Here is a 19,884-nt window from a genome sequence, read left to right as displayed (position 1 = left end):
ACATGATTATAAATGATTAGCATAATAAAAACATGGGCTATGCTGAGATACTTTCCTTTATCTGGGGAATGTTAACAGATATCACTGAAGAACGACTCTAGAGCTTAATGCTTAACCCGGAGTTTCGGCAGGGAGTTTCCTTGCATATTGTTACACTGCTCTGACTGTAATTATCTTGCCTTGCCTTTTCTGGAGGCCCTCACCCTACTCTGTCTAAACCCACGGTCCCTGTATCAGTAGGACACCCAGTTGGTGTCCACCAAGAATTGGAGAATTGCTTGAAAAACCCACACATTTGGTGACAGCAGCGTAAAGCACATAGAAAAACAGTTTTTCTTAGTCACAGAGGATTCAGATCCAGGCTCCACATCCCAGATCAGCGCTCCTCCTCCATGACTTACAGAAGGAACCAAGTAAATATTATTTTAACGAGTCAACCCTTTCCCCTGTCAATCTGCTTCTGCCTCCACACTGTGGTCTCTGCTGGGTTTCCATTAGGCTCCAGGACCATGTCATTTTCAAAGAAATTTGTAAAGCAGCAGCGCCATTGTTCTGACACAGCCTGATCACCTCTCCCTGCCCAAGCCGGTAAAATGACCAATTTTATCCATCGTCCCAGTGTGAAAGGCTGAGATGCAGAATGACGCGGGCTGTCTTTCCTCCCCTTCCTGCATTTAATCCAGTTCTTGGAGATGCCACCTCTCTCCAGAACCAGCTGGCAGCGGTTGTTTGCTTTCCAGGGTTCAGCACTACACGTGCAGAGAACTGGATGAATGTCGCTTATTCGAAGTTCCAGCTGAGCTTCAAAAGTGCGCTTCGTGAACTATTTAAATGTTTTCTGAGCAATATTATTTGTGGCACTGGAGATTCATCACAGCATAATGCTCGCCATGAGCAGGGTGTATATATGTTTGCTCCTGCTTTTATTAAAAATGCACATACCCGTGCACATGCATCTACAAAGATGTCTTCAGTGGCAAGTAACAGGACATCTGATTCATAGTGCCTTGAATCTAGCTGGACCAATGGCTTCTATTTGCCTGGGACTGAGGGGTTTTCTAGGACATAAGACTTTCAGGGCTAAAACCGGACAGTCCCAGGACTCAAAATCATGCTGAGCACAGTTTTGAGATGGACAGAGGGTGACGGCCAAGGCCCCCCAGGGCAAGCCCACCACATCTGAATTACATGAAGAGGACTGGCGTGAACTGTACCACAGCCCTCCAGGCAAGGTCATGTGTGCTTAATTTTCAGTTCCTTCTCCATACTTGTTTGTATTTTCCAAAATGTCTGCAGTGATCTGGGATGTGTTCTACAATCCAATAAGCATGTTATTTTAACATTTTTATCAAGAGGCATGTAATTGATAAAGGTGTGTGTGTTTTTATTTATTTAAGGTTGAACACATTAGGTCCACTTGTCAGATCAACTGCTTGCCCAGTGGCATTTTCTCTTTCTTTTCTCCCTGCTTCTTCCTTACAGCTAGTGATCATAGGAGATACCATTTGCTGAGCATCTTACTGTGTATGTCCCAGGCATGTGCTCATCACTGGAATGCGATAATCCTAGGAAGTAGTGCCATCATCATTCCCATTTTAAAGATGAGGAAAATGGGACTCAGAGAAGTTAAACCCCCAGCATGTGGCCCCTTTGAATTAGAGCAGTTCCATGCCAATATTCTTGTTTCTAACCACTCCCTGCCTCTCTTTTATTCCTTTCACCATCTTTCCTTCTTTCACCTTTCAAAAATTATTGACATTAATCAATCAGGTACTTGGATCAGTTCGGTGACTATAACCCAAGATTTCTCTGCTTCAGCATGATTGACATTGTGGACCAGATAATTCGCTAAGGAGGGGGGCTGCCCTGTGCATTTCAAGATGTTCAGCAGCATTCCTGGCCTCCACCTGGTCGATGCCAGTAGCACTCACCCCAACACCCAGTGATGACAACCAACTATGGGGTTGCCAGAGGTACCCAGGGAACAAAACTGCCCTTGTTAAGAGCCACTGGTGTGGCCTCATTTCTGTGCTAGATGTGGAAAAGGATTCCAGAGCCTCTCCAGTTGAATGATTGCAGATAGGAACCCATGGGAACAGTTTGTGCCCTTCTGGCAAGGCCCCCAATCTCACTGGAGGCAGCTGCCACCTGCTAGGACATTCCAGGGCAGGGCTTGGCAAATGCTTTGAGTTCCGCTGCTTGTCCTGGAGCTGGGATGCTGGCATTGGAGTGGGTAACATGGGTAGCTCTTGGCCAGCAAATGGCAGGCAGCCCCAAGCTGGTCTGTGGGTGGCACATCTGAACGGAGGCAGCAGACCAGGTTCTTGATGAGGACGCTGCAGAAGGAGGCAGAAAGGTCAGTGGACTCAGATCTAAGTCAGTTTCTAGTCCTGGTCCTGCTCCCACTTGCTGTGTGGACTCAGTAGGGTCCTTTGAAAATATGAATGCTTCCCTGTGTTACTTTCTGGGAAGTGACTGACTGCTCCATCCCCAGCCTGCATTCAGAGCTTCTTGACATTCTATTGTATTCGTGTTCACCTGTGTCCCCACCCCTAACCTAAATTTCAGCTCATGAGAGCAGAAAGTGATGGACATAAATGCTCAACAAACATGTGCAAAATGAAGGCACGCACATGCACACCACACACACACACACACACACACACACACACACACACACACACACACTGCCCCCATGGGGAAGCAATTTGAAACTATGTTTCAATGGCTATAGACATGTCAAGCCCTGTGTACTCAGTGGTTCCACTTCTGAGAATTTATAGCCCCTCATCCCAAATAATCCCACATGAAGAAAAAGCCTTATTATGAATCCATATTCATCCTGCAGAGGCTAAAACAGTCTGAAAAACCCACTTAGGTAATCAAGGGCATAATTAAAACAGCCTTGATAAATTGACTTGGTGAAATTCCAGGCAGCAATTGCAAATATTGGTTACAGTAAGATGAGTTAATATTGAAGCACATACACATTAAACTATAGTACATAATGCAAAATTGTACATGCAGCCCAATTACTGAGATTATAGTGATGAACAGCCTTTCCCATGGTTAGTGGGAATATCATGCACAGCCCTTCCAGAGGGCAATTTGGAAGTTCCTATTAAAATGCAAGTGTTCATGTCACTTGACCCTGTGATTGCATTTCTAGGGATTTATTTCTAGGAATTTATCCCAGAAATGCATTAGGAAACAATCCAGATGTTTAACAATAGAGGAATAGTTAATCTGTGATCAACATATACAGTGTATATCATAATCATGGAATACTATGCAGCCATTCAAAATGAGATTCACAGGTACCAATGTGGAAAGATGTCCAAGTATATCATTAAGTTAAAAAAAATTGCAAAAATGTTTTTGTGTAACAGTGATGTCATATATGCTAGTATAAGCATAAACATTTAAAAAATTCTGGCTGATTATATGCCAAACCATTCACAATGGTTTTCTCTAAAGGATGGAGGGGGATATTCTCTGTAATGTCTATTTCTGTAATGTCTAACATTTTTTAACATAGCTGATGTGAATTTCTGTAATGTCTAACATTTTTAACATAGCTGATAAAACATGGACCCTGAAACATGAGCTCGCTCATATGAGCAAACAGAAGCTAGGATGTGAAGCCTGGAGGGACTCTATCAAGGACTGATTAATACTGATTGATCATTTCTACATAGTGGGATAATGGGGAGTTTTGGTTTTTCTTCCTTCAAGGGAAAACTTCTATAAGGAGCATGTGTGACCTTCACCAAAGACAGCCAGTCCTACAAACTCTTGGTTTAAAGTGGGGTGGCACTCAGGGTATAGAATGTTCCATCAGTGTAACCTGCTGTTGTGCGGTGTCCTGTTTCCCCAGGATGGATGACATCCAGCTTTGCAATGACATCATGGACCTGAAGCAGGAGCTGCAGAACTTGGTGGCCATCCCAGGTAACCATTTGGGTCTCCACCTCAGTTAGGCAGCTGCTCAGAGCCTCCAGCTGGCCCGGATGTACCCCTTAGGTCTGGACGGCAGAGTCCATCTCTTCTAATGTGGCCTCATTCTTGCAATATGGCGCTCTCTGATCACGTAGTTCAAATACAACTCCAGTCAGGCAGACCCAGGTTCAAGTCCTTAATCCGGCCACCTCCTTGATCTCAGGCAAGTCACTTTATTTCCCTGGGCCTCGATTCCCCTCCTCTAAGCGTGGAGTAGTCATAGAAATAGTACTACTAGGTGTAAATCTCATTGTGATAAAGGGAACAACACAAGCTATGTACTTAGCTTGATATCTGGTCCAAAGTGAGAGTCCAGTAAATATTACCAATTATCACTATTATTACCCTGTTTGGGAACAAACAGAGTATGGTGCTTACAGAGTTTTGACTATGACTTTGGAGTCAAACCTAGATCCGTTGCTTACTAATGACATGACTTTGGGCTAGTTACTTCATTAAAACTCAATTTCTTCATCTGTCAGCTGGGACAGTAGTGGTATCTGCCTCATAAGGTGGTTGCAGGGTTGATGAGGGGAAAACATGTAAGTGCTTAGCACAGCTCCCCTCCTATAGGAAGTGCTTCATTGATTATTGGTATTCTTATTGTTATCATTAACCAAACCAATTTCTACCCACCCTTCAGGTGGTCGTTTATTGGTCCTTTCTCCTAAGCAAGCCTTCCCTGCCCATCCAGGCTGGGTTAGGTACCCTCTGGGGGGGCTCACTCTTATCAATTACTTACCAAATAATTTTGACTCATTTGGATTCCTCTGTAGACTCCATGCTCCCTGAGGGCAGGAATGAGGGCCTGGTAGGTGCTAAGGGAAGGTTTATTAATGAACACACACAACTCCATCTCAAGAATATTGCCTTGGCCTTAGCAAAGAACAACACAGGCAAGACAAGCACCCCCGCTGGCCTTTACTTGAACATTTTTTGCCATTCTACCCTTTCAATAAGTACGTTCCAAGCAGCTGCGCTACTGCAAGGCCTGAGCTAGGTGCTGGGCATACAGTGATGAAGGGAACTGATTCCCTATTCTAAGGTGCTCACAGGTGGTAGAAGGAGATGGCCTGGCACACAGTGGGTTCTGGTAAGTGGTAGCTCTTACTGAGCTGCAAATACAACACAGTATGCTTTAGAACAGGGACACCAGAAACATTTGGGGCTGGGTCATTCTGTTGTGGGGGCTGTCCTATGCACTGGGATGTTCAGCAGCCTCTAGAGCACTGGTGGAAATGGGTGGGAGTAGGTCTGAGGTTGGCACAGTCACTGGGCTGCATGACTGACCAGGACTGGGATGACGGTGAGGAGAAAAACAAGGCACTCGGCGGAAACATAGAAAATCCAGTCATCAGGATAAACAATATTTCAGTGCAATATTTAAAATATCAAAATGGATGCAAAAAAAATCTGCAATGAACAAAATATCCGAAGTTTAAATAAAGACAAAATCAGTACTGATACTTAATGGGCAGAAGCAAGGGATGCTAAAACTGCAGTGTGGGGACAGTCCTAGGGAAGGTGTCCTGCCAAAAAATGCCATTGGCTGTCCTGCTGAGAAACTGGGTTCCCACAGGTCATAGGGCCAGTTAGCAGCAAAGCCTGGGTCCTTAACACCAGTCACACTGATTCCCTGGAAACCACTTCACCTCAATCACCTTGGTGCAGAAAATCAGGTATTTCAATTTTCTTTCTTCTGTGTTCCTACTTGCCTCTCCCACCTTGTTGGGAGTCTTTTTGTGTAACCTCTGGGCCAGGTTTCCGGATGGATTTAGCTGAGTTTAGGGTAAAAAAATGATGCTTCCAGCAACACATCAATAAAAATATTAAGGAAAGACAACACTGAAGAAAATCAAGAGAATCTTGTTTCTCCAGCCAGGGTCAGAAAATAACCTACAGGCTCCCCGATGGTCAGTGTGATCAGAGAGGAGGTGTGGGACCTTCTCTGCCCCAAGGGCTTCTCAAGGACAAGCCCAGATGTCACATGCCACCTCCACTGCCACCACCCCCACCTCAGAGCTGGGATGCCGAGACCTGGCTGCAGAGGTTGTCACACCCGCTCCTTGGATATAAAAATAGTGTCTCCTTTCTAGTGTTGTGGGAAAGGATTAACCTAGTGGTTCTCAACCAGGGTTGACTTTGTGCCCCAGGGGATATTGGGCAATGTCAAGGCATTTTTGGTTGTCATAGCCTGGGTGGGGGGCTACTCGTATCTAGTGGGTAGAAGCCAGGGATGCTGCTAAACCTCCCACAGTGCACAGGATGGCCACCACCACAAAGAACCATCCAGTCTCAAATACCAATAGTGCCAACATTGAGAAACCTCAAATAAAGGAAAATGCAAAGCTCGTGGGAATACAAATATAACCATAACAACGGCCATCTATGAAACACTTACTGTTTACACACTTATGCTATGAGATTTGCTTTTCCTTCATTACTAAGTATTTCTTTTGTACATGTTTCTGTGAATATTTAATTTGGAGGGCATTATAATAAGAGCAGCTGACTATTCATGAGCCATTACTATGTGCCGGGCAATGAGCCTAGTCTTTACTTGGCTGAAAACTTGCAACAGCCTCATGTTATGTGCTGGGAGATCACGTGCTCAGAGAGGCTGATGAATGTGTCCAGAACCACACAGCTAGGGAGAGGAGAGGCTGGGGCATCAAAGCACAATTGTCTGATTCTACAGCGAGGACTCACAGTGTGACAGGGGGCCATCGGCCAGGAAGACCATCAGGAGGCCATAGCAGAGATGGCCTGGGCTGTGGAGGTGTCCTGGAGGACATGAGAAACAAGTTGGAGGGTTACACTGGCAAGCACGTGGAGATTTTAGGAATCAGACGTGTGATGGGAGCAAGCAGGGGTAAAGCTGGAAAACTGGCAGCTCTCATTGACAAGTAGGTAGGTGATATTGGCAAGCAAAGGAGTCACCTCATCAAGCAAGTGGTGGTACATACACACAGGTGCATACAGCCTGGAGGTGGGTGGGTGGTGCCTGTAGACAATATGCCCCACATTTGCTATCTTTATCAGTGGTCTGAGCAGAGGGGTCTGCCCAAAGTGGGTTTGTTTTGGCCCTCCTCATTTTCTCAATCCTTATGTCCAGCCCTGGCTCTCTTGTTTTCTCTTTGGCATTCTGACCCCCAGGCTGCATCATTACCATTTGCTGAGCACTCGCCACAGGCCAAGCTCTACACTAAGCCATTTACTAATATCATGACCTTTAAGCCTCACGATGTGTATTTTATGGAAGAAGTAACTGAGGCTCAAAGAGGTCAAGTTGCTTCTCCAAGTTCACCAAGCGAGTAAAATGGTAGAGCTAGGATTCCAACCCTGACCCCTCAGACTCAAGGGCTTTCAACAGTTCCATTCAACTGTTTCTTTGTTGATGTTTTCTTCTTCCCAGAAAAAGAAAAAACCAAGCCACAGAAGCAGAGAGAGGATGAGCTAATCCAGAAGATCCACAAACTGGTGCAGAAGAGAGACTTCCTGGTGGACGATGCAGAGGTGGAACGGTTAAGGTGAGTAGGCTGCATGTCCCCATAATTTTGCCTCTGGTGACCCTAAGCAGAACTCAGGTGACTTGTTTTCTGACACGTACCATGTACCTTGTGGAAGCACAGGTGTCTAGGGTGACTTAAAGGTACAGGATCAGGTGTTTCCCAGCTCAGTGAACCAACAAAGGCTGAGTCATGTAATGGCCTGCTTTCTGCCCCAGGGTCTCTCCCTAGCCCCAGGAAGACATTTACTGCATCATTGATATGTGTCTCTGCTTCAGAGTAGGATCATACAGCACAATGGATGCACATAATATGCAACGATATATGCACACCACCCATACCTAACATACAACCCACATGTACCACTCACACATAGCATACAACAGCATACATGCACCATCCCCAAAGCCTGATGCATGGTCCCAGGCACTTAGCCACTTGCCTGATTTTATAGGTTCCTTAATGCTTTCCTTGCTTACTGTATGTTCCTCTTGTCTTTATACATCTGTCTTCACAGGGAGCAAGAAGAAGATAAGGAAATGGCTGATTTCCTGAGAATCAAGTTAAAACCTCTAGATAAAGTAACCAAATCTCCATCCAGTAAGTGCATACATTATTCCTTCTCTTCCTCCAATTCAAGAGAAAAAGAAATGTAAAAGAGGTATGGGAGCCAGAGAGGGCACAAGAAATGCTTTCTAGAGGTCAAACGTGGGCACCGATGGCAGCTGGCAAGGCCAACCTCATGGGTGTATGACCTGTGAAGCTGCCCCAGGCCCCCTACTTAGAAGGGCACTGTGTTTTCTTTGATGTTCTGCTTTTGCTATCTTGAAATTCTTACTAATTTTGAAAAAGGAGCCTCATATTTTCATTTTCCACTGGATTCTGCAAACTGTGTAGCTGGTCCTGGCAACCACTGGTGCATTTTGTAGAAGTAGGTGGTTGGCCCCTGAGGCAAGAAGGTGGGGACTAAGGCTCAGGGAGCTCTGGCCTCTGTTGGAGCTGGAGTGTCTAGAGAACTCTAATTGTCCAGAGGTATGCTTTTCAGAATATTAGCCTTACAAGATACTCAGAGCAAAAAGGGTTCCAGGTGAAATAAGAGTTCCATTAGAAAATGCTGCATATTTGACCCTCTATTTAGGAGGGTCCCTCTATTAAGAGAGACTCTATTTGGAAGGTCTGTTCACATATTAAAGTGATAACAGGGTCTGCTGTCAAGGAACTGTCTTCTCTTTGTTGACCCAGTGAGGCTACTTTCAGTTGTAAGAAATGGATGCCCAATTCAAACTGGCTGTAGCAAAAAGGGGGATTTTTTTGGATGAAGAGCAACAAGAACCAGAGCTTCAGGAACTGGACACTGTTAGAACACCCTTGCTTTCCCTTCATTTCTCATCTCTGCCCCTCTTCATATGTTGGCTTCATTTTCTCCTATTGCACAGGCCTTCTTCATGGGGCCAGAGAACCATAAAGCTTTGCAGCAGCAGGACAACACCAGGTTCTCTCTCCTGATATCTAAATATGTAAATCTCAGGGAAAGATTCTGATTGGTCTTTTCTTGGATCATGTTCCCACCTCCTAGGCTCATACTGTCATCAAGAGACAGGGACACTGTAGTTGGCCAGATTTGCGTCACAAGCCCACTCCTGTAGCAACAGGGACATGAGCTGTTATTAGAGAAGGGACAGGAAATCTTGCTAGAAAGACAAAACCCCAAAGATGCCATTACCTACTACAGCTGCAAATTCAATTTTCCCTGACTGTCCATGAATATTCCATGAAAACATCATTGTAGAATGTGAAAGAATAAAAAAAGAGGCCACAATCCCTTCTGCTGGCCCTTAAATCACAAGGCACATAGTCTCTGCCTAAACCTCACTGGACTTTCTCTTCCATGAAAGGCAGATTAGAAAAACTCCACCTAACAGCATGGAGAAAGAGCAAGGAAACTTTCCTTCTGGGTTACAGGTAGCAAAAAAATTCTGACAAGAAATCCAGACATCAAGCCTGCACCATATTCAAGGGCAAAGTATGGGGTTCAAATTTAAGCCACTCATCTAGAATCCCAAATTGAAAAATTAAAACTAATCTAAAACCAATGAAATCTCTAGGACCCCAGCAAAACAAATGCAAAACTTCAGCGTTCCACAATATGCAGTCCACAGATAAATCAACCTCCATGAAGATGAGCTTTCAGTAAAAATTTAAAACCCATGAAGAACTGAACCACCACGAGCACAGTCAGTAGAGACAACAAAGAGAAGTTCCTCCCAAGAACTAGAAATAACAGACTATCTAAAAGAGACAATAAGTATATTTAATATTTAAAGATAAGAGCAGGAATAAAATCCAAAATGAAATAGCAGGATGCCATGAAAAAAGGAAAGGTAGATTTGCAAACAATTAGACTTCTAAAAGAATGATTGTCACTGAAGTAAAAATGTAGTGGATTAAACACAGAGACACAGCTGAAAGAAGGATTCATAAATTAGAAGACAGAGCTGAGGAAATTACCCAGAAGGTAGCACAAAGAGATGAAGAGATGGAAAATAAAAGAGAGAAGTTATGAAACATGGCATATAAAATGAGAAAGTCCAACTTACTTCTAATAGGCATTCCAGAAGGAAAACAGAATTATAGGTGGTGGTATATGAAAAGGTAATGTACGAGCATTTTCCAGAACAGAAAGACATGAGCCCTCAGACTGAAGTGACTTGAACAAAATTTCCCATTTATCGATCCACCAAATACTTCTTGAATGCCATGTCCTGTGCTAGGCTTGGCATATACAATAGGAAACAGAAATGAATAGGATAAAGGCTAAAAGCTGTGTTTGGAAGCTGAGGATGGAAAGTCATTGACCCACAGTCACTAGAACCGTAAAAATGCATGCCAGCTCACCACATTATCTGTGGAATTGAAGCAAGCCCTGGGATGGGACTGGGGCTGCAGATGGGGGCTCTCCTCACCTCACCTCTCCCTCTCTCCTTTTCTCCCCTCACTCCCTCTATGCTCCTACTTTGCTGCAGGTTCCCGAGCAGAGAAGAAAGCAGAGCCCCCACCTAGCAAGCCCACGGTGGCCAAGACCGGGCTGGCACTCATCAAGGATTGCTGCGGGGCCACCCAGTGCAATATCATGTAGCACCCATGTGTGGTGACCCCGGGGCCATGGGGAACCCCCTCCCACCCTCTTGTCTTCATAGCCCCCTTTTCATTGGGGCCCAAGAACTTTCCAAGGCAGAAGGGGTTGAAGGCAAGCCCATGGCTGCTGCCAGGGGCTATGGGTGCGGCAGGCGGGCCCAGCTGCCCTGTACAGAGTGTAGCAATAGGAAGTTCCTCACTGTCACATGGCCCTCCCCAGAGCATGCCGAACCCAGGAGTCTGTCTCACTGTTTATCCAACTACCAGGAAAGCTCCTCCCTCAAAAAAGTATATCTCCACTTCTATCTATCCATATCTAACCCACGGTGTGAATGAACTGGGAGAGGGGCATGATACCCAGGTGTGTAAACTTGTGACTTTTCAATACTCTAGCACCATGTTGGACACACCCCCATCCACTCTCCTAGCTCTGCTGTTAGGCCTGCCCACATGGGCACAGCCATGTCCCCCATTTGTCCTCCTGCAGGGTCTGTGCCCTGGAGGGCCCCACACAGCCCACGTGTCTTGGAGACACAGAGGGCTCATCTGTAAAGATTGAACTTGTATGTGGTGTCATGCTCACATCTGCTTTCTCCCTTCCTGTGTCTGGGCACGGTTCACATCAGGGGTGATTCCATTCGCTCTCAGCTCTTCCTTGCCTTGCACCACGTGCATGGAGCAGAGTTGGGGCTGATGCTGCGACTGGAGCACATTCCATGCTCAGAGGAGGTGCACAGAGCCAGAGACTCCAACACTGAGAAAAGGCAGATGACAAGAGGGTGCAGAGCAGATGCTGACCTAGGTGCGCTCCACCCACAGGGGGCACTGGAGGGAGAGCCAGCAGGCCGCCGCTCACCAGCCTAACACACAGGCCTCATTAACAGCAGTGGCTGGCGGGAGAGGCAGCCTGACCCAACCGTGTCCCCATTATTAGGTGGTGTATTTGAACCAGCCTAACAATCCCAAGTGTGTAACTTGATGTATATTTGCTACAGCCAGCTCGGCACAGCCCATGTGACCTCTCTGTATGTGTGTGTGTTGTGACCGGCCTAAGTAGTTAGCATAACTTGAGATTCACTGATGTGCAGTCACCCATCAGAGAAAATAAAAATGGAAACCATGTACACAACATTTTTAAAGTTTTCACTTTTTTCTGGATGATGGAAGTAATCCACGTACATAGTAAATCATTTCAAAAGTATTAAGAGTGTAAGGAAGGTTTTTTGTTTTTTGTTTTTAACTCCATAATTCCTCCAACTAGAGACCACCCTGACATTTTGGCATATTTCCTTTTAGTCTTTTTTTTTTTTTAACACATTTCCTCCTCATGATTGGCATCAGATTGTACCATTTTATAACCAGTTTTTTTTCCACATAGTATTGTATCACTATCATCCTCGCACATCATTAAAAGTTCTTTGTAACATTAAACACTCTTTGTAAATATATACAATGGTCTCCTAGGAATCCATCTTGTAGACATACCTCAATTTATCTAACCTTCCTCATTATTGGACATTTAGGCTGTTTCTAGTTTTTCAGGATTATAAATAACGTCATGGTAAACATCCTGGGGGATAGAGCTTTGATTAAATTTCTGATTTTTCCTTATGACAAACTCCTAGAAGTAAAGTTCTTGGGCCATTATTGGGTTGCATTTTTCAAAAATTGTAAGTCAGAAGTTAATCTGAGTGCCTCTCAAGTCACAGCAGCTTTGGAGTTGACACAAATATCTCCGAGGACCCCAGAGTCCTGGGTTCGACAGCCCTTCCCACTCATCTCAGACTTGTTTCTGCTTCCATTCAAGCTTTGACCGATGCTCTGCTTCCTGCCACCCCGAAACTGAAGAGGCTCCCTTAGGCCACTGCCAGCGCCACCACTCTGGCCTCAGGGGCTGCTGTGTTCTCCTTCGCTGCCTAGACAAAGCATGACGCCAGACTATGAGCTTCCTGGAGCTGCCGTAACACAGTACTTCAACCGGGGTAGCTTTAAACAACAGAAATTTATCTCCTCACAGTTCTGGAGGCCAGAGGCTGAAATCAAAGTGTCAGTAGGGTTCCCCCTGAATGCTCCAGGGAAGAACCCCTCCTTGCCTCTGCCAGCTCCAGGGGGCTCCTGGCATCCTTGGCACTCCTTGACGTCATCTCTCCAAACTCTACCTCCATCTTCACATGGTCCTCTCCTCTTCATCTAAGGGCACCGGGCATTGGATTTAGGGTGAACCCTAAATCCAGGGTGATCTCATCATGATCCTCACTTCTGGGAAACCCTATTTCCCAATAAGGTCACATTCTGAGATAGCAAGTAGATGTGAATTTTGGCGGGGGGGGCGGGCACTGCACAGACGCTTCCCAGTCTTGCAGTAAAATCTCAGGCTGTAAAGAGCCCACCACTCTCCAGACATGGGTCTCGAAGGCCTGACCTCTGACCAGTTGGTGAGCAGTCACTCACAGGTCAGCAAACCGACCTGTCACCTGTTTCTGTAAATGAAGTTTTATTGGAATGCAACCAAGCGCATTTGTGTATGCATTTTCTAGGGCTTCTTCTGCACCACAGCAGAGACCATATGGCCTGCAAATCCTAAAATATTTACCTTCCTGCCCTTAAAGACAAAATTGGCCAAGCCCCATCCTAAACTGCCTCAGCTTCCCCTGTGGGGAAGGACACCATCCACTTGTCCAAGGTTATCCTAGGACTTGTCCTGGACTTCTGTTCCTCCTCACATCCACACAATTGCCAAGTCTTTAGCTTCTACCTCCCAAATTTCTCTAGAATCTGCCCACACTGCCACATGCCCAGTGTAGCCACTACCACCTTTCGCTTGGTCAACTACAGAGGCTTCTTAACTGGCCTCCTGAGCCCTAGTCACTCTCCACACAGCGGCCAAGTGAGTTTCTGAATAATGCAAACATAACTGTCATTCGTCTCTTTCAAACAGTTCCTGTGGCCTTTAGGATGAAACCCCAGGTCTTTCCTGTGGTCCCAAAGGCCCTCTCAGACCTGGCCCCTCCCTCCATCCTCCCCTCATCCCACCTGCTTGCCTGCATCCCTCTTTGTGCTGGGGCCACAGAAGCCTTCTCTGGATTCTTTGGCTCTTCTGCCATGCTGGCTGTCGGCGCCTCTCCTTGACTGTCACACTGTGTCAAGAACTCCTCAGATTCTGTCAGATTCTCAGATACCCTTTCTCTGGTCCATCAGAGCACCACTCTGAAGCCAACTGATCTTCCGAAAGTGCAAGTCTAACCAGGTGTATTGCTTCCCAGTTTCAAACTCTCCTGTATTTCCCACCACCCTTGCAGCAAAGGCTTGGGACTTGCGCCTGGTTTTCAAAGCCTTAGGCGCCCCATCTCCACCTCCCTGCTCACTGCTCCTCTGGCTTCGCACCCTTGCTCACACCAACATTTAAGGCACAAACTGAATAGGAGCAGCTGGGAGCAGAAGGAACACCAGGCAGTGTCAAGAGGAGTGTGTTCCCCAGCATCCCTCATGACCTGGAGGTCCTATGACCTGAAGAACGTTATGGAAAGGGCCCACAGGACTTTGCAGTAGGATGTGACTGGCATGAGCTGTTTCAGCAAGGCTCCAGGGTGGAAGCCAGATGCATCAGGCAGGGATGTGCCCCCTCATCAGCTGTTCCATCAGAGGGAGGGAGGGGTCATCACCCCCCTTTGGCAAGTGGGGAACCAAGGCTCAGAGAGGGGAACTGATCACCAGGTCACACAGCATGAAGTGGGGGAGCTGGAACTTGAGTCCAAGAGCAGGCCCAGGGTGTTTAGTTTTCATTTTTAGTCCCAGCACCTTCATTGTCCCAATCCCTATTGAGCTGCTCAATTAGAGGTGACTCATGGCCACGCTGGCATCAGCTCTGCCTCTTATAAAGCTTTCTCCACTGTGGACAGCTCTGAATTGTGGGAGCTCACCAGCTGAGCAGAAATTCTGCTTGGGAAGCAGCAACTCCAAGGTGCCCAATGCCACCAGCCAAGACTCAGATGCCTGCCACTAACAGGACAGCAGGGTGGGACTCACAGGCTGGTGCCAAATGCTCAGGAAAGCAGGCTGGAGGAACAAACGTCAGGACAGTTTTCCGTTCGTTAATGTGTTTGCTACATTCTACTAGTGAACGTGGCACAAGGCAGGTAGCAGGGAACACAGAGATGAACCAGGCAGGGAGGGTCCTGCCTTTGTGCAACTTCCCGTCTAGTGAGGGAGAGGGACATCAAACAGGAGGGCAGGGCAGGCCTCCCCACCACTGTCCATCTGAACAAAACCCATGGACCAGCAGGATTAGCCAAAGGGAAAGCAATCTAGAAAGTGGCAAAGGGCTTCGGCTTGGAGTCAGCTTGCCTGGGTCAAAACCCCAGTGGAAGCCCTCCCTGTGTGAGCATGGGCGACCCCTTTGCCTCTCTGCGCCTCAGTGTCCAGACCTGTACAAGGGGGAGAGCAGCAGGAGCATTAAACAAGGTGACATGCGGGAAGGGTTTACAACAATGCGTGTAGTGAATAATGCACGTAGAGACGTCCTTATTGTGGACGTCATTGTGACTGACCGTATCTGAAGGTAAGAAGCTGAGAGTGGACATCATTGTGACTGACCATTTCTGAAGGCAAGAAGCTGTGAAATCAAAAGGCCGCTCAAGCCACACTGCGGTTCCTGGGGGCTCTGGGGCAGGGGAGGAAAGGGTACAACCCACCCCGGTCCTGCCCTCAGAGAGCTGACACTGGGCAGACACATCAACACTCTTCAGTGCGACAAAAGCTGCTGTAACACAGATGTCAGCTGAAGCCCACTGCACGTGCTTCCCCAAGACGTCTGCCCCCTCACGGGGCTTCTGGTCCCACGGCCACAGGGGACCCTGACCGCACCCCTGCCAGCCCTCCACACCTGTCTCCTGCCTTCCCAGAACCTTCCTCTCCCTCTGTTCCTGCCAAGTTCAAGGTGGAACTCTTCCCCACTCACCACAGAACACCTGCACACGGTGTCAGGACACAGAGCCAACCTTCCAGAAGGCTTCAGGAGGCCGGAGGGGGTGTATCTCACAGCCACACACCAGTGAAGACCGACTATTCCATTCCCCACTTCTACCAGCTCTGCCATCAGCAGCCACGTGGCTCACCCCCGGCCCCAGGCCTTTTCACCGGCATTTTGCCTCCCGCTTTCTTGGAACAATTTGACTCCCTCCAGCCTTTGATGCTAACTAACCTCAACTGCAGGCCCCTTTCCATTTGCAGAGGCCTCAGCTGGGCTGCTAGCCAGCTCCAGGCTCACCTCCCCGCATGAAGATCTATTTCTCTATGGATAAAATTATACGTGGCTCATTGCTCCTCCCACAGGAAAAGCAGCTACATGGGGTTTGGGTTTTGATGAAGTCATGGGCTTCCTCAGTCCCACTTGGAAAGTGGTAAGCAGAGGCTGTGGGGCTGTGGGGGGTGCAGGGGACGGCTAATGGAGCCAGGTTCAGGGGCTTTCTGGAGGGAGGACACATCTCCGCAGTGAGACTGCAGGGAGAGGAGCTGGAGAAGCAGGGCTGGGGGTGGCATGGGGCCAGGGGGCTGCGGCTCTCTGCAGTGGGAGCTCTGCACCAGGATCCTCTGGTTGTAAGTGACCAAAACAGAAGCCGAACAGCAAAAAAATTAGAAAGGCATCTCCTGCCTCCTGGGCTGGGTCCAGAGATTCAAGTGACATCAGCCTGGGCTCCGTGTTTTTCCATCCTTCTGCCCCCTCTCCCTCGCGCTGGCTTTATCATCAGGCAGAGTCTCCTCACATGGCCCACAGCAGTAGCTCCAGGCTTACATCCTCCCAGGGCCTCCCAGAGCGACAAGCCGAAGATTTCAACAAAAATCCCACGAGGTCTGGTTTGGGTCATGTGAAAAGATAAACTGAGACACATTAAAAATTGTAAAAGTTTCTGTGAGCAAAAATCAGTTCTAATCAGGCAGCATCCCATGTAACAGACAGAAAGGAGCTCTGAGTTGCTGTACAGAATGAAAGGCTTTTATAGGCAGAGGGAGCAGGAATGAGGACGTTCTATGAGGCAGAAAAGCAGATGGGTTATGGCAGGGTCACTTTCCTTCAGGGGACGGCAGGGGTCTATCAGACAGGTGGCCTAACCAGGGATGATCAGGTCATTCCTGATGAACTGGTTTGAAATTCCATCTCTGGGAGAGCTGAGACTGTGGTTAAGTTCCCCTGTGGTGATGTAGGGCTTAGCGTAAGTGATCCCAATGGAAGCATTTCAGTGGTCCCAGGCTCTGAGAGGTGCTGGTGCAAGCATGGCCCGGGGGCTGGCCAGCTGGGATCTTAACTGCCCCACGAGCAGGCCTCAACATGCAGAGGCCCAGAAGCCTGCTCAGCAATAGGACGGTGATTTTTGATTTTGAACTTACAGAAAAATTACCCCTAACATAGTACAAAGAATCCCTGTATGTCCTTTTACACTGATTCACTCGTGGCACCTCAAATTCTTTCTCCTACGCACGTTTTTTTTTCCCAGAATGATTTTAGTTGAAGACATTATGTCGCTTTACCCTTAAATACTTCAGCCTGTATTAAAGAACGGGTTCCCTTTTATATTACAGAACAATTCTCAAAGTCCAGCGACACAATACATTTACATTTCATGAGTCGGCCCAATGTTTTCCACTGTGGCGATTCTCCTCCCCCAGAAGGGGTCTGGTCCAGGATCACGTGTTGCTTTTGTGGCCTTGTGTCTTTAATCTCCTTCAGGCTTTTCTGTCTTTCATGACCCTGATAGTTTTGAGAACCCCTGCCAGTGGTTTTTGCAGACTGCCTGCATTTTAAACATGTTTTTCCTGGTGACTGTGATGCTCTGAGTTGAGAACCACCACCCCGGAGGGTGCTTCCTGTCTGAGCCCCCGAGTCAAGCTGCCACTGGGGAGCAGAAAGGTCTGGCAGGGCCCATGTCTCACTCATCAGGACGCTCACATATGCCTCAGTGCCTGGCACCCCGTGGGTGCTCCATAAAGACTGGACTTGGCTGCCACATAGACCAGGACTTCCAGCCCAGCCATGCCGTGGAGCATCATGGGTGATGGCCTACACTCGCCAGCCTCACGTTCCCCTCTGTAAGCCTCAGTTTGGGGATAGAGGTGGTCAGACTTGTTGGCTTTTAAGTGCTCTTGCAGCTTTGAAACTTGGTTGTTGACCCTCAGTATAGCCTGGGACCCCTTTCCTCCCTCACCGGCAGCTGGATCAGATGTCCTAGGCCATCTACATCACTCATTCATTCATTCACCAAAACCGTGGGTCATCTAGGAGGTGGAAACTGTGACTTGTTCCTAATGGAAGTTGGCAAAGGTGTTGGGAGGTGACCCCCTTGATTAGGTTTTACTATGTAAAGATCCTTCTTAGCCACTGGGGAGATTCTCCTTGCTGGCTTGATGAACTAAGCTGCCACTTTGAGGAAGCCCGTGTGGCGGGGAACTGTGCGCGGCCTCCGGAGTTTGCAGGTGGCTTCCAGCTGACAGCCAACAAAACCTGGGGCCCTCAGTCGGCAGAAGGAGGGGGCAGTGGGAGAGGGTCAGCAGGGCTCAGGGTCCAGAGTCCATGTGCAGAACATTCATTGGCCTCCCCACGTACGGAAGTGAGAGTGGTTCTATTTTAGATCTATTTCTATTCTATCTTGAATCTTCTTTCCCGATTCCATGTCTGGCACCAACACAGCAGATTCAGCAGCTGCTAACACTGAGGACAGGGACCCTGCAGCTCATGGGTGGATCTGTCTGTACTCATGATGACTTCAGAAAGTCTGTGAGGGAGAAAGGATAGGAGGTGGGAGTCGGGGGGGGTTCCCCCAGGCCAGGCCCTGCTTTTGGGAAGGCTTTGGGGCAGAGGTGGAAGAAGAGGCCTTCACATGAGTGTCAGGGTCCAGGGGTTGCTGTTGAGGTCTTGGACGACAGGAAGAGCAAAGGAGGGGGTGGGAGTGGTCACGAGGGTGCTCAGAAGAAGCCACTTTATTCTGCATAAGGCTGTTCTTTTTATACTGCTATACTGCTAGTTCATGGTTATATAAGTATTGAAGATGCGCATGCATGTGGCCTTGATGGCCAGGTGTCCGGCCTTCAAGGCCCTTATCTAGCTCCTTACTCATGGGTATAACATGCTGTGTTTTCAAGGTTTCTCAAGGCCAGACATAATCCAGGGTGAAATAGCAGACAGCTGTCCTTATAGAACAGAAGGGAAAGTGTGGGGCAGGGGGACTTCCCTACAATGAGCCGCCTACAGTGGTTGGGAGAAATGGCACCAAGATTGGTCCTGCCAGCCCTGGGCAACCCTGCCACAGCACTTGTAGCACTCCAGCTGGTTGTCCACTGAGGCTGCCAGTTGCTGAGCTTCCCCCTGCAGTTTTTCTTCCCCTTCTCCTCCTCTGTGCCAGTGTTCCCCATATCCAAATCCTTCCTTCCCAGAATATGTGAATGCTTCTGTCTTGAGGCAAGTTCTGACCCTCAGTGTCTGACTTCAGATCTTCTGAGCTCCTATTCCACAGACCTGAAAGGTGAGGGATTTTCTTTTTCCTGCCAGTTCCACAATTTGTTGACTTTGTCCCAAAGGCAGCCAGGTTTCCTCATACTCCAACCCCGGCTGTTCCCCAAGTCTGCCTACCTACCTCCCAGCAGGGAGACCAGAGCTCTCCTGCGAAAGAGATTTGGCACTGGGCCCTCAAAGTGTTAATTCAAACAAGCAAATTGACTCAGTCATCTCTGTATCTCTCCCCAAAGAGTGGCGTTAGATGAGGCTGATGTTGTAATCACATTAGCAGCCGGGATTGGCCAGCTGTCCTACAGGCCCGGAGTAAAGCAGTGCAGGAGGACACAAGGTCAGTAGGGCAGTGACAGGCGCGATGCAGACTGCTGGCCTGTGAGACAGGGAGTCAGGGTGGCTGCTCCCCCCCCAACCCCAGAGCCTATATGCACCTTGTCCCAGTCTGCAGGGCAAACAGGGGCTACTTCAGGTCAGCGGTGTGCGAGGCAGCCAGGATGCTTCTGTGCCATGACTCAGTCTCTGCCATCACGAAGCAGCTAGAAATCACACACATAAATCCCAAAGCGCAATGCTCCTCACAGTACGGGGAACATTCAGGGCCAACTGCACAGCTGGCGTCAGGGCCATACCCACCCCCAGCACAGACAGGTCTGCTTTCCTCCAACAGCCACTGTCTAAGGTACCCTCTCCAGACTGGATGGGAAACGCAGACATAAATGCCATGCCCCGTTTCAAACCCCT

General features: G+C 48.0%; 1 protein-coding gene across 1 annotated transcript in view; it reads left to right on the top strand.

Annotated features, from left to right (window-relative positions):
• LOC118928547 (bMERB domain-containing protein 1) overlaps positions 1-12,047 on the top strand; it is a 123,378-nt gene extending 111,331 nt beyond the window's left edge. The window contains exons 3-6 of the mRNA XM_057486937.1: positions 3,878-3,951; positions 7,415-7,529; positions 8,026-8,108; positions 10,532-12,047. Coding sequence (XP_057342920.1) covers positions 3,878-3,951; positions 7,415-7,529; positions 8,026-8,108; positions 10,532-10,644 — 385 coding nt within the window. The 3' untranslated portion in view covers positions 10,645-12,047. The remainder of the gene's footprint in view (positions 1-3,877; positions 3,952-7,414; positions 7,530-8,025; positions 8,109-10,531) is intronic.
• The last annotated feature ends 7,837 nt before the right edge of the window (positions 12,048-19,884 follow it).

This window comes from Manis pentadactyla, chromosome 10, assembly GCF_030020395.1.
Source record: "Manis pentadactyla isolate mManPen7 chromosome 10, mManPen7.hap1, whole genome shotgun sequence".
Classification (NCBI taxonomy): domain Eukaryota; kingdom Metazoa; phylum Chordata; class Mammalia; order Pholidota; family Manidae; genus Manis; species Manis pentadactyla.
Note: the sequence above shows the minus strand (reverse complement) of the source record. Positions and strands in the feature narration are given on the sequence as shown.